Source organism: Scomber japonicus, chromosome 9, assembly GCF_027409825.1.
Source record: "Scomber japonicus isolate fScoJap1 chromosome 9, fScoJap1.pri, whole genome shotgun sequence".
NCBI classification, from domain to species: domain Eukaryota; kingdom Metazoa; phylum Chordata; class Actinopteri; order Scombriformes; family Scombridae; genus Scomber; species Scomber japonicus.
Window position 1 is genome coordinate 2,222,995 of NC_070586.1, and position 15,000 is coordinate 2,237,994.

Below are 15,000 nucleotides of genomic sequence, written 5' to 3' on the forward strand. Positions count from 1 at the left end.
GTATAAAAGAAACAGTCGTAACATCCGTGACGTCACCCATTGGTTTGTGGACTGCTGCTCGGAAGCCAATAGTTTCTAATCTAGGCAGCGCCATCTTGAAAATTTCAGGTGCATGCTGGGAAAAAGAAAAACACGGATTCTACTTATATGGGCATGAGGCGGGGCCATGGGCGGAGCGGGGAGGTTGCTATGGTTACGAGGGCTGGATCTGGAGGACATTGGCCAATCAACCTGTCAATCAGGACGTAGCCACGCCCTAATGCATACCCTGCTTTATCGTCACATATAAAATCAGGGAGGCCAAAATGTCCCAAATGAACATCATACTGCATTGAAGAAGGCTTTAAACTAGCGATTGAGACCATAAACACATTTTGAAAACGTTTACTGAGGTTAGAAATCAAGTGAGAAGTTGGTGAATTCTCCATTGACTTGTATAGAGACGGTCGCCCCCTGGTGGCCTTTTGATAGAATGCAGCTCTAAGTTACTTCCTGGTTGGCCTCATTTCAGAGGACCAGAACTCCCCGCCTGGTTGGGAACCACTGGACTAATCTAGCTCCACCTCCAGCAGTGGGCAGCAGGAGAACATAAAACCTTCCTGCTGTGAGCACAGAGCCGTTTTACTGCTGTGTGATCAGCACTAAACACAACAAACACATTTTTAAAGTGCATGAAATGAGTTGACAGTGAAGCGAGTTGACCTCTGACCTCTGACCTGGTGGGGAGGGTACTGACCGTTTGAAGAGCGGGCCGGTCCTCCAGATGTTGGTGTTTCCCACGCAGCCCCGCGGCGGCTCCGTGATGTTCTCCTTCTCAAACAGCTCCTGCAGCGACTGAGCCACCACTGCCACCGCGTCCGTTATGTGAGCCGATTCGTTCTTACCGTTAATCAGCTGGAGGCCCAGCAGGCCTGCGCCACACACACACACACCGACACACACACATAAACACACACCGACACACACACACATAAACACACATGTGCATACACACAGCAGAGAGAGACGTTACACACAGCAGGAAGCTACAGGAAGCTCTCATTCACTCACACCTTAATTAAACTGACATTCATTTAACTCATGTAATTAAAAGAGTGCCTCAGTGGAATCACACACACACACACACACACACACACACACACACACACACACACACACACACACACACTCTCTCTCTCGCTCTCTCTCAGGGCTTCAGGCGTCAGGTCAGTGTTCAGTACCAAACTGCATGCTGGGAGTAACTCTGAGAATGGCAGCGTTTGTCTCTGAGGACAAAAAGCTTCACTGAGACGTTCTGAACTGTGTCTGTTCTCCTTCAGCAGAGACTCGTCACACTGCAACGAAAAGTGTCCACATCTGTCCTCCGGCTGACCCACAACAGCTGGCTAACACTGCTAGCATTCCCCGCTAAGAGCTAGCCTCTCTCTGAACCTTCATCATTTATCAATAACAAACATAGCTCATCTTAATCTAATCATTTAATTAATAAAAACACTAAATGAAACCGTCTCTTGACTGGTTAAAGTTTTTCTGAACGTCATCATTCAGAGCGCTAACAGCTAACTCTCCTGTTAGCGGTTAGCTGTTAGCGGTTAGCTCTCGTATCTCTGTTAGCTCCTGATTGAAACTAACTCTTACTGTAACAGTCCTGATTAAAAATAAAAAGTAATCTTCTGTAAATGAAGCTAACAGGTACAGCTGGTTAATCTAATTAAAGTAAAGGTACGGGATTCTTTCTGATGAGGAATGCTAACAGCTAGCAGCTAACAGCTAGCAGCAGACTGCCGCTCAGTGAGCTGAAGCACCAATGCAGAAACGTTTTCCTCATAATATGACGAAGCGTCTGCTGAAGAAAAACAACATCAAAATCCATAACGTCACAGTACTGCTTCACAGGTTTCTGTTCAGGGAACTGTTTCAGGAGGGGGGTGGACACAATAACAGGAACACCTGAACATGCAACACAAACAGCTGCTGACAGGTTTGTAGTTCTGTGTTGTATATTATTCCAGGTGTTCGTGTTACTCTGTTCAGTCTCTGGGTTTAATCCAACCTGGATCATCGTGGTCTAACTAGTCCTGCTCTGCTCCAGTACAGATCTGCTCGGTGTCTCTTCACAAGTCTAGAAGATGTTGCTCGACAGACCTGACACTAAAACTGAGCCGCTACTGAGTCGCTTTAAACTCTACTGAAAAAGATATTTCTCTTTTTTTAAAGAGGACAATGAGTTTGTGCCCCAGGCGTTGTGTTTGTGGTATCATCATGTTTTTATTGGTCAGGCGTTGTGTTTGTGGTATCATCATGTTTTTATTGGTCAGGCGTTGTGTTTGTGGTGGTATCATCATGTTTTTATTGGTCAGGCGTTGTGTTTGTGGTATCATCATGTTTTTATTGGTCAGGCGTTGTGTTTGTGGTGGTATCATCATGTTTTTATTGGTCAGGCGTTGTGTTTGTGGTGGTGTCATCATGTTTTTATTGGTCAGGCGTTGTGTTTGTGGTGGTATCATCATGTTTTTATTGGTCAGGCGTTGTGTTTGTGGTGGTATCATCATGTTTTTATTGGTCAGGCGTTGTGTTTGTGGTGGTATCATGTTTTTATTGGTCAGGCGTTGTGTTTGTGGTGGTATCATGTTTTTATTGGTCAGGCGTTGTGTTTGTGGTGGTATCATCATGTTTTTATTGGTCAGGCGTTGTGTTTGTGGTGGTATCATCATGTTTTTATTGGTCTACAGCAGACATGTCCAAACTAGTCCATCAGGCCCGTGTGTGCCTGCAGAGAACACATGATTCAACCAATCAGCTGTGTGTGGACTGAGATCAGCTGATTACGTGAGTCAGGCCTGGTGTGTTCCTGCTTAACCTGCAGCTACATTATGAACCTTTATGAAGAGTTTGGACCTTCCTGCTCCACGGGAACACTAAAGGGACATTAGACTACAAACGTTACATCTCTAATGATTTATTTCTAATTAATGATGTATTTAATAAGGACAGGGCACATAACTAGGGCTGGGTATCGGTACCTGATACCTTTAAGGTATTGACCCAAATGAATTGATACCAGAGCTAGAAAATATGACTATATGTGTGGACTCACAGCCAATCAACACAAGCCTTCTTCAATTTAATGCTTCTGTTCACATGATGGGTATCAAAGTATGCAGTTAGTATCACTTTAAGACTGCTTGGATTGGTGCTGGTATCTTCATTTTTAAGCGATACCCAGTCCTACACATGAGTAAACTGTGCTGTAAATGCACCGAGACACTCACAGATCAATATTTGTCTTATTGAATGTGTTTCAGCCATAAATAGACTATTGATCTTTGAGTATTAGTATTAGATTTAGTTGTTGGTTTGTCCTCAGAATAATCAGACTGTCGTTTCATTTCATTTTAAGGTGAAAGATGAATGGTGATGTAAAGGGGCTCATCCACTGGAGAGCAGGAATGAGATTAAGACATTTAATAAAAGAATCTGATGCTTGTTGTTCTCTCTCTGAATAAAAGACCAGGTGGGTTTAATGATCTGAAACGATCCCATAAAAAGAAACCTCAAACTTCTCCAGCAAGAGACAAAACAGCTGAGGGATATTTTCAGAGTGCAGTCTCACTACACTTTTAAGAAAATGATGGATAATTTTTGGACACATCTACGGTTGGGGAGAGAGACGGGGATGTGTTGAAAAATGACACGTCATTTTTAAGAGTGCAGCTTCTGGCTGGTGAAGATGTTTTTTTTTCTGATACAAAAAAACCACAGCAACAGGACGAGGAGCCGATTCCCCAGAGAGCCAGACGCCGATCAGTGGGAACGCTCATGTGTGGAAATGTCAGATCTGACGTGAGGAAGTGTAGTTCACTGCTGAGCATCATTAATCTGTTGGATGATTGAGATCTCAGTCTGAACTCAGAGGTGATGGAAAAGGAGCTGCAGCTTGTAGCCAGAGGATCAATCATGTAAACGTCCTTGATACAGAATTAGATATAATATTTCTTTTCATCCTGGAGAAGCTGTCAGAGGTGCAAAACACTTCAGCATGGAGACATCTGGTGTCATAAAGGGTCAAACATGCTGCATCATGGTGAACTACATGGTCCAAAGTATGTGGACAGCTGAATAATGTGTATTAATGACTTATTAGTTATTGGGATTTATTTATGTCTTTCTATTTTTCTGTACTTTGTTTTTATTATGGGGGGGGGGGGGTAATTGTATGTTTTAAGTTTCTCAAATTACATGTTTTTCTGTTTTATATAAAGCACATTGAGTTGCCATTATGTATTAAATGTGCTATATAAATAAAACTGCCTTGCCTTGCCTTTAATGATAAACTAAGAAAATTAGTTTTTCATCCAATGGATCTCGAGTCTGTAGCAGCAACATTACTAAATTAAAGTGTTTGTTACTGAACATTATATAGCTGCTAATTGCAGGTGGAACGGTTGCTAAGCTAGTTAGCTAGCTAACATATCTGAGCCGTATAGATGGAAGACTGAAAGAGGTCAACTGCTCTGACCTCAGACTTTACATTTCACAGAAAAATTACAATAAACTAAGACCTCAAATAAACGTCAGACTAAAGGACCAAAAAACGCTGGTTAGCTTAACAGGTCACAGCTACGTTCACGAAGGATTAGCAGCTCTTTTTGGACGTTATATTACAGCTCGCAGTCACCTCCTGTTTATAGTCGGCTGCTTCTGATTGGATGGCACTACATATGTTTCCTAGCAACCGATTCAAACATTCAGGCGTGTTAATAATACGACCTGATTTATGTTGATTCATCACGTTGGAAACAAACTGCTGCCTGTGATGTGATCAGCAGGCGTTCACGTTATTTTGTCCACATCATGAGTCTTTACATCACGTTGTCATCTGGCTGACTGAGTGATCGGCCTCCTGTGATAAACCCCGCCCCCTCCCTCACAGGGCAGGCTCCATGTTGCAGTGGGCGGGGCCTCCGTTGACCAATGGCAAAGAGGGCAAAGCATCAAGCAGGAAACAGGAAGCGGCGGCGGCATCTTACCAGTGTTCGTTCAGACACACGTCACGGTAACCACAGCGACACTAGCTGTCAGTCAACCCCGCCCCACCCCACTCCCCCCCACGAGCCTGAACACATCTTAACCCCCCCAACCAACAACCCCCCTCACCCCCCCTGACCACTCCCCCCTCCCTCCCCATGGTAGCACAAGTTATCGGCTTGTCTACTGTGAAAGGGCAGACGGGCGGGCGGACGACACACACTATAGAAATGAAACAAACAAAAAGATGTTAGACACATTTAAAGCCACAGTTATGAGCCAGAAAGAAAAGAGCGGTTAGGAACCTTTAAACATGTTTTGTCTTTTTTTTTTTTTTTTATGTTTAAACGTTCAACCAGCAGTTAGAAGAAACCAGAGAGAGAAACACACCAGGACGCTGAGAAGCTAACTGGCTGTGATGAGGAGTAGCTTCCTTCATCAGAGACCTACGGCACTACCAGAGAGACAGAGAGAGCGGCCATGTTTCCATCCAAATACTGTCCTGCTCATGGAGAAGATGAACAAGATGGCTACGATTTTAAAATCTCTGACGTGTTTTATCTTTTCAGTAAACAGCTGATGCTTTTAAATCTGACCAACCAGCAGCGAACCTTAGTAATCACTTATAGATACAGTACAAGTCATCCCAAACACCCTAGCAACCACCTAATAAAGCCATAGCAACCATCAAAACTACCAGTAATCTACCACCCAAAACTAATACAACAATAACTATCTTTATGTTTCCCTTGCCACTGTCGCCACATGCTTGCTCATGTGCGAATGTTGGGTCTCTTTAACTTACGGTACGGTTCTTACCTACTCTACGTGTAAAGAGCCTTGAGATGACTGTTGTGATTTGGCTCTATATAAATAAAGATTGACTGATTGATATTTCTTCATTTCAATTAGTTTCTCTTGATTGATCTACTAACGCTAAAGGTCTACTACCCATCTCACCCCTAGTAACAGAGTACCCTAGTAACCACCTAGTAACATCCTAGAAACCAACCCAGCAACCACCTGGTAGCACTGGATCAGTTAACCTTGTCAAACACCTGGTAACCACCAGCTAATGTCCAAGTAACCATTGGTTAATATCCAGAAAACCACAGAATAAAGTCCAAGTAACCACTGACTAATGTCAAAGTAACCACCGGCTAATGTCCAAGTAACCACCGGCTAATGTCCAGGTAACCACTGACTAATGTCCAAGTAACCACCGGCCAATGTCCAAGTAACCACTGACTAATGTCCAAGTAACCACTGACTAATGTCCAAGTAACCACTGGCTAATGTCCAAGTAACCACCGGTTAATCTCCAGGTAACCACTGACTAATGTCCAAGTAACCACTGACTAATGTCCAAGTAACCACTGACTAATGTCCAAGTAACCACCGGTTAATGTCCAAGTAACCACTGACTAATGTCCAAGTAGCCACCGGCTAATGTCCAAGTAACCACCGAATAAAGTCCAGGTAACCACTGGTTAATGTCCAAGTAAGCACTGACTACTGTTCAAGTAACCACCGGTTAATGTCCAGGTAACCACTGACTGATGTCCAAGTAGCCACTGACTAATGTCCAAGTAACCACTGACTAATGTCCAAGTAACCACTGACTAATGTCCAGGTAACCACCGGTTAATGTCCAAGTAACCACTGACTAATGTACAAGTAACCACCGGCTAATGTCCAAGTAACCACTGACTAATGTCCAAGTAACCACCGGCTAATGTCCAAGTAACCACCGAATAAAGTCCAGGTAACCACTGGTTAATGTCCAAGTAAGCACTGACTACTGTTCAAGTAACCACCGGTTAATGTCCAGGTAACCACTGACTGATGTCCAAGTAGCCACTGACTAATGTCCAAGTAACCACTGACTAATGTCCAAGTAACCACTGACTAATGTCCAGGTAACCACCGGTTAATGTCCAAGTAACCACTGACTAATGTACAAGTAACCACCGGCTAATGTCCAAGTAACCACCGGCTAATGTCCAAGTAACCACAAGCTAACGTCCAAGTAACCACTGGCTAATGTCCAAGTAACCACAAGCTAACGTCCAAGTAACCACTGGCTAATGTCCAAGTAACCACCGAATAAAGTCCAAGTAACCACTGACTAATGTCCAGGTAACTACCGACTAATGTCCAGGTAACCACCGACTAATGTCCAGGTAACCACTGACTAATGTCCAGGTAACCACTGACTAATGTCCAAGTAACCACTGACTAATGTCCAAGTAACCACCGACTAATGTCCAAGTAACCACCGGTTAATCTCCAGGTAACCACTGACTAATGTCCAAGTAACCACTGACTAATGTCCAAGTAACCACTGACTAATGTCCAAGTAACCACCGGCTAATGTCCAAGTAACCACCGACTAATGTCCAAGTAACCACCGGTTAATGTCCAAGTAACCACTGACTAATGTCCAAGTAACCACTGACTAATGTCCAAGTAACCACCGGCTAATGTCCAAGTAACCACCGACTAATGTCCAAGTAACCACTGACTAATGTCCAAGTAACCACCGAATAAAGTCCAGGTAACCACTGACTAATGTCCAAGTAACCACCGGCTAGTGTCCAAGTATCTACCGGCTAATGTCCAAGTAACCACCTGTTAATGTCCAAGTAACCACTGACTGATGTCCAAGTAACCACCGACTAATGTCCAAGTAACCACTGACTAATGTCCAAGTAACCACTGACTAATGTCCAAGTAACCACCGAATAAAGTCCAGGTAACCACTGACTAATGTCCAAGTAACCACCGGCTAATGTCCAAGTATCCACTGACTGATGTCCAAGTAACCACCGGCTAATGTCCAAGTAACCACCGACTAATGTCCAAGTAACCACTGACTAATGTCCAAGTAACCACCGGCTAATGTCCAATTAACCACTGACTAATGTCCAGGTAACCACCGGCTAATGTCCAAGTAACCACCGACTAATGTCCAAGTAACCACTGACTAATGTCCAAGTAACCACTGACTAATGTCCAAGTAACCACCGACTAATGTCCAAGTAACCACTGACTAATGTCCAAGTAACCACCGACTAATGTCCAAGTAACCACTGACTAATGGCCAAGTAACCACTGACTAATGTCCAAGTAACCACCGACTAATGTCCAAGTAACCACCGGCTAATGTCCAATTAACCACTGACTAATGTCCAATTAACCACCGGTCAATGTCCAAGTAACCACCGACTAATGTCCAATTAACCACCGGTTAATGTCCAATTAACCACTGACTAATGTCCAATTAACCACTGACTAATGTCCAATTAACCACTGGCTAATGTCCAAGTAACCACCGACTAATGTCCAATTAACCACTGACTAATGTCCAAGTAACCACCGGTTAATGTCCAATTAACCACTGACTAATGTCCAATTAACCACCGGCTAATGTCCAAGTAACCACCGACTAATGTCCAATTAACCACCGGTTAATGTCCAATTAACCACTGACTAATGTCCAATTAACCACTGACTAATGTCCAATTAACCACTGGCTAATGTCCAATTAACCACTGACTAATGTCCAAGTAACCACCGACTAATGTCCAATTAACCACTGACTAATGTCCAATTAACCACCGGCTAATGTCCAAGTAACCACTGGCTAATGTCCAAGTAACCACCGACTAATGTCCAAGTAACCACCGGTTAATGTCCAAGTAACCACTGGCTAATGTCCAAGTAACCACCGACTAATGTCCAAGTAACCACCGGTTAATGTCCAATTAACCACTGACTAATGTCCAATTAACCACTGACTAATGTCCAATTAACCACTGGCTAATGTCCAAGTAACCACCGACTAATGTCCAATTAACCACTGACTAATGTCCAAGTAACCACCGACTAATGTCCAATTAACCACTGACTAATGTCCAATTAACCACCGGCTAATGTCCAAGTAACCACTGGCTAATGTCCAAGTAACCACCGACTAATGTCCAAGTAACCACCGGTTAATGTCCAAGTAACCACTGACTAATGTCCAAGTAACCACCCCCTAATGTCTATGAATCTGTGACCATTATTGATTTTCATGTTGGACACAAGATGGCTCCTCCTTCACTGTAAAGTCTGTTCTCAGTGTTTGTGACCTTCAGGTTTCCACATCACACTTGTGTAAGTTGCAAACTGAACCATGATTGGATCATTACTAGTTGTGATGTCACAAATCGAGTGCAGAGAAACTTTCGACTTTCAGCAGAGAAGAAGCTAATTTTGACCAACTTCCATCAAATTCAAAACCTCAAAGCTCCCAGTGCAGAAACAAAAGCATAACTTACAACATTCAACATGTGACATTGTTCATCACATGTTCATCGGATGTTCGTCACATGTTTGTCACACCTGAGGAGCTCCAAGCTTCACACCAACATGACTAACAGCAACACCTGCATCAACAACTTTTACTTTTTTTCAAAATGCTTTTTAAGAATTCGGCTGAGAGTTGGATGGAAGCAGAGCAACAGAGAGACAGAGAGAATCTCCCAGAGGAGGAAGAGGAGGAAGAGGAGGAAGAGGAGGAAGAGGAGGAGGAGCGGTTGACATACCATCTGGAGCTTCACCCAGAGCTTTGCCCGTCATCTCTCTCTCTCCGACCAGCCAGACGTAACCAGAGCCGGTCATGTTGAGCTGACGGGCCGCTTTATACACGGCTGCAGCTTCGTCCTCACTGCAGACACACAAAGAGTCAACTGTCTCTCACATGTCGAGTCATTTCACTTATTTTATAATCTCTTTGATGTGAGAGGACTAGTGAGGACCTTCTGGAGGGTAACATGGATTCAAATGAAGGATAAATAAAGAATAACTGGGGATTTCCACTGGGTCCGTCAGCGGCGCGGAACGGCTGTGCTACGGTTTAGCTCCGTCCTCTGCCCGGCGTCAACTCACATCGGGAGCGTTACAGCAGCGGACCGGAGCATGCTCTGGGAGAGAAAGCTGCCTTTTAAAATGACGTTGCACTGTTAATAGAGTAATTACGGCAGCCTTACGAGAGCCTTTAGTCTACCGTAATTACTGTAGTAGCTAGTCTACCGTAATTACTGTAGTAGCTAGTCTACCGTAATTACTGTAGTAGCTAGTCTACCGTAATTACTGTAGTAGCTAGTCTACTGTAATTACTGTAGCAGCTAGTCTACCGTAATTACTGTAGCAGCTAGTCTACCGTAATTACTGTAGTAGTTAGTCTACAGTAATTACTGTAGTAGCTAGTCTACCGTAATTACTGTAGTAGCTAGTCTACAGTAATTACTGTAGTAGCTAGTCTACCGTAATAACTGTAGTAGCTAGTCTACCGTAATTACTGTAGTAGCAGCACAACTAAATGGCCCGGTTTCGTTAACTTGCTCAATTTTGGTTGATTTGGTAATTTTCTTTGATTTTTGTAGTTATTTCATGTGTCAGTAGCTACGTAGCTAGATGGAGTCTTAATCTGACTGTTTTATTCATGTTTGTTGCTGAAATACGATCGGGAGGCTGCACGGGTTGTTTTACTTTGAAAAACGGAAGTTTTATTATGCCGATTCAGTGTCGCACTTCCTGTCTGGTACAATCTGCTCTGTTGAGCTTGTCGCGAGTTGGCAATGGCTCCGTCAAAAATAGAAATGCTACCTATCGATAGCGCTGCGGCGCGGAGAGCCGCTGCTGAAACGTTCCCGGTGGAGATACTCTCATTGATTATAGTGTTACCGATCAGCTCCGGTGACCGCGGCGCAGCTGTAACACGCCGCTGCCGGACTCAGTGGAAATTGGGCTTAAGTGTAGTTGTTGTCAGTTCGAGCCCTTTGACGGCTTCACTGTGTCTGCTCTGCTCTGCTCTGTGTGCAGAACAAACACAGAGCAGAGCAGAGCAGCGTGACCCTCAGTGACAGTAAAACACAGTAAAGACTCTCACTGAGCTAAAATGAATCATCATTTCTGTGAATAAGATGAATAAACATCGTCTCTACTGTGTTTTACTGACGTTTACGGTCACGCTGCTCCTCTGTGCTCTGCGTACACTACTGCAGAAAGCTGTGAGACTTTATTACAACTCTAACACTCCGACTCTTTACATTATTTTTCACTTTTTGGTAACCTGAACAGGAATCAGTTTATCACTTACCTTTGAACCATTTAAGGTTCTTCAATGTGCTTAAACTGCTTAATAGAATAAAAACTGGGAAAAAGATGGGGCACCTTTGTAACCATCAGAGAAGGTTCCTTCCTTCCTTTCCTTCCCTCTGTCCTTCCTTTCCTACCTTCCTTCCTGTGTCTTTCTCTCTCACACACACACTTCCTTCCTTTCCTTCCTTCCTTTCCTTCCATCTGTTCTTCCTTTCCTTTCCTTCCTTCCTTCCTGCTGCTGTATGTGTCTTTCTGTCACACACACTTCCTTCCTTCCTTTCCTTCCTTCCTTTCCTTCCTTCCTTTCCTTCCCTCTGTCCTTCCTTTCCTACCTTCCTTCCTTCCTTCCTTCCTGTGTCTTTCTCTCTCACACACACACTTCCTTCCTTTCCTTACCTCTGTCCTTCCTTTCCTTCCTTCCTTCCTTCCTTCCTGCTGCTGTATGTGTCTTTCTGTCACACACACTTCCTTCCTTCCTTTCCTTCCCTCTGTCCTTCCTTTCCTACCTTCCTACCTTCCTTCCTTCCTGTGTCTTTCTCTCTCTCACACACACATTTACTTCCTTCCTTTCCTTCCCTCTGTCCTTCCTTCCTTCCTGCTGCTGTATGTGTCTTTCTGTCACACATACTTCCTTCCTTCCTTCCTTTCCTTCCTTCCTTCCTTCCTGATGCTGTATGTGTCTTTCTGTCACACACAGTAGACATCACCCCAGCTACCACAGAGCAGCAATCAGCCAGAACCCTCAACCACCGGTCCAAACCACCCAGAACCAACCTGGCAGACAGGATGATGACTCGAGCCTCCAGGTCTTTGGCCTCCAGCAGCAGAGCTGTCAGGTTGGTTTCCGGGCTGAACAGCAGCACCTTCTCTGCCTGGAGGACCACCAAGGCGACGGGTGACCACGCAGGGTGACGGGTGACCACGCAGGGCGAGGGGTGACCACGCAGGGCGACGGGTGACCAGGCAGGGCGACGGGTGACCACGCAGGGCGACGGGTGACCACGCAGGACATTGAGATACACGGCAGAACGAAACACAACAGAACACATCATAGGACAAACATCATTAGCTCTGAACCTTCATAGTCCCCTCCCATCCCCACCCAGAGACCCCCATGTCCCCGTGACCCCAGCCTCGACCATGCTTCCTCTCACCCACGCTACCACGGGAGGAGTGGGGGCGGGGCCAGAAAATGGAGGAAAAAAAAAAGAAGTGTTCAAGATCTGCTAAACTGAAAGATAACTCAAACTCGAAGCTTGAATACAAAGAAGGAAGGGGGGGGGGGGGGGGGGCAAAAAGTTGTGCGTGGTGTGGTGGCACATGCAAACTGAGGCGCTTTCAAGAGTTCAACCAACCAACCAATCAGGGACGTGCATGTTAGAGAGCGCTGATGCAACTGCAAATTAAAAAAAAATACAAGTCTCGAGTGGAGTGAAGGAAGAGGGGGGGGTGGGGTGGGGGGGGGGGGGGTGGGGGGGATGGGGGAGGAGGCGGGGGAGGGGTAAAAAGAAAAAGGAGGTTTGATGTTGCAGAGAGGAGTGAGAGGATCCTGGTGGGCGGGGCTCTCCTCAGATCTGCAGACAGAGCCAAGCCTCAGCCCGACTGCATGCAACCCTTCACATGGGGGGGGGAGGAGGTGGAGGGGGTGGAGGAGGAGGAGGAGGAGGAAGAAGAGGAAGGGCGTCTCTCCTGCAAAGTGTGAACCCATTCCCGGTGTGCAGGAATCATGAAAAATCAAAAGAAAGGAAAGAGATGGTGGAGAAAAAGACGTGCCACCAGGATAAGAGTCTATCTCTGGAGTTGGGGTTGGATTTTGGGCGGGCGGGCGGGGGGGCGGGGGGGGGGCTATAACTGGTGTTTGGCTACTACCGGGCGAGCTCAGAGATTGGTTGGGCGGCGTGCATCATTTGACACATGCAAAGTTTATACCTTGGGTGTTCTCCTGAAGTCAAAGTTGTGTTGGTCGAGGTTTTCATAGTTCCTGTTTTTAGTCTGATGGTAATGTGCACAGAGAAAATATGCAGACACAGAAGATTATACACAGTCAAGAGAAATGAGAGGCCAGCAAAGCATCCAAAAAAACCACTGAGACCCCCCCCCAGACACCCCCTGCTGAGACCTGCTGGGACACCAGGAGGCCGGGGAGAGGGGGTGGGGGTGGGGGGGTGGGGGGGTGGGTGGAGCACACAGACAAACCACAGTCCACCTGTCTGTCTGTCTGTCTTCCTGTCTGTCTGATTGGAGGAAGGAAGGAAGGAAGGACAGATGGAGGGAAAGAAGGAAGGGAGGGAGGAAGGAAGGAAGGGAGGGAGGAAGGAAGGAAGAAGGGAAGGAAGGAAGGAAGGAAAGAAGGAAGGAAGGAAGGACAGATGGAGGGAAGGAAGGAAGGAAGGAAGGACAGATGGAAGGAAGGAAGGAAGGAAGGACAGATGGAGGGAAGGAAGGAAGGACAGATGGAAGGAAGGAAGGAAGGAAGGAAGGACAGATGGAGGGAAAGAAGGAGGGAAGGAAGGAAGGAAGGACAGATGGAGGGAAGGAAGGAAGGAAGGAAGGAAGGAAGGAAGGAAGGACAGATGAGGGAAGGAAGTATGTGTTCTTCTAAAATAAGAAAGACCACATTAGTGTTCTGTAGAAATGATTTGATAAAGATGTTTTAAATCTAACGTGAACTTCTGTGTTACTCTTCAACGAGACATGAAAAGGATTCAATGAGATGAGGAAGGAAGGAAGGAAGGAAGGAAGGAAGGAAGGAAGGTGTTACTCTTCAACGAGACATGAAAAGGATTCAATGAGATGAATAAAAACTTTTTTCCAAACAGCGTACAAAGAAAACCTGACTACACATTTCAAAGTCTGTCCCTCAGCTTCTTCATGGTTTATATTTAGTCTGTGAGGTTTAAATTTAAACCTGAACAGAGCTGTGTGGTATTTTTAGAGCAGACGGTTTGAAGAAGGAATCAGAAACCTGTCGAACTCCTGATCCTCACATCTGAATAATCAACAGCAGCAGCTTCATCATGTGGAGATGGAGGGAAAGAAGGAGGGAAGGAAGGAAGGAAGGACAGATGGAGGGAAAGAAGGAGGGAAGGAAGGAAGGAAGGAAGGACAGATGGAGGGAAGGAAGGAAGGAAGGAAGGAAGGACAGATGGAGGGAAAGAAGAAGGGAAGGAAGGAAGGAAGGAAGGAAGGAAGGAAGGAAGGAAGGAAGGACAGTTTCATCATGTGGAGCTCAGCTGGAGAACAGCTTCTGATTCAGCTCCAAGACAGAGACGAATTAACTAAGAGTCTCTGTCTCTGTGTCCTCCACAGTCTCATGTCTCAGTCCAGTATCATACAGACAGGTTCAACGTAGTTACAGCGTCCTCGGCCACCACTTCCTGTTTTAAAAGCCCCCCCTCTTCTGCTACAGAGCCAAGATGGCGAACATTGAGGGTGAGAAGTGTCCATAGATCCACACTCACCCAGCTACTCATATGGAGCTTTTCCACGACACAGTTCCAGCATGACTCGGCTCGACTCGGTTCCAGGAACCTTTTCCATTACAATAAGGTAGCTACTCAACGTGGGCGGGGTCGTCATAGCAACGCTGCGTTAAACTGCCGTGACACAAACACATAACCAATGGAGGACATAGAGGCGATGGCCAGTGTTGTGCATGAACGCGTTCATTGAACGAAAGTTCATGAACTCGTTCATAATTTTGGTGAACTTGAACGAACGAACGGTATTTCTGCCTGATGAACGATACTATGAACGCGTTCATTCTGGTGTCTGTGAACGTCACGTTCACTCTTTTTTAATTTCGTTCAATAAGGTTCAGGC

At 45.4% G+C, this 15,000-nt stretch overlaps 1 protein-coding gene across 1 annotated transcript in view; it reads right to left on the reverse strand.

Moving 5' to 3' along the window:
* Positions 1 to 14,651, reverse strand: part of LOC128364254 (glutamate receptor ionotropic, NMDA 1-like) — a 69,007-nt gene extending 54,356 nt beyond the window's left edge. Inside the window, exons 1-5 of the mRNA XM_053324791.1 lie at positions 14,535 to 14,651; positions 13,108 to 13,170; positions 11,953 to 12,050; positions 9,621 to 9,742; positions 737 to 911 (exon numbers count right to left, since the gene is read on the reverse strand). Coding sequence (XP_053180766.1) covers positions 737 to 911; positions 9,621 to 9,742; positions 11,953 to 12,050; positions 13,108 to 13,170; positions 14,535 to 14,651 — 575 coding nt within the window. The remainder of the gene's footprint in view (positions 1 to 736; positions 912 to 9,620; positions 9,743 to 11,952; positions 12,051 to 13,107; positions 13,171 to 14,534) is intronic.
* Between the last annotated feature and the right edge of the window lie 349 nt (positions 14,652 to 15,000).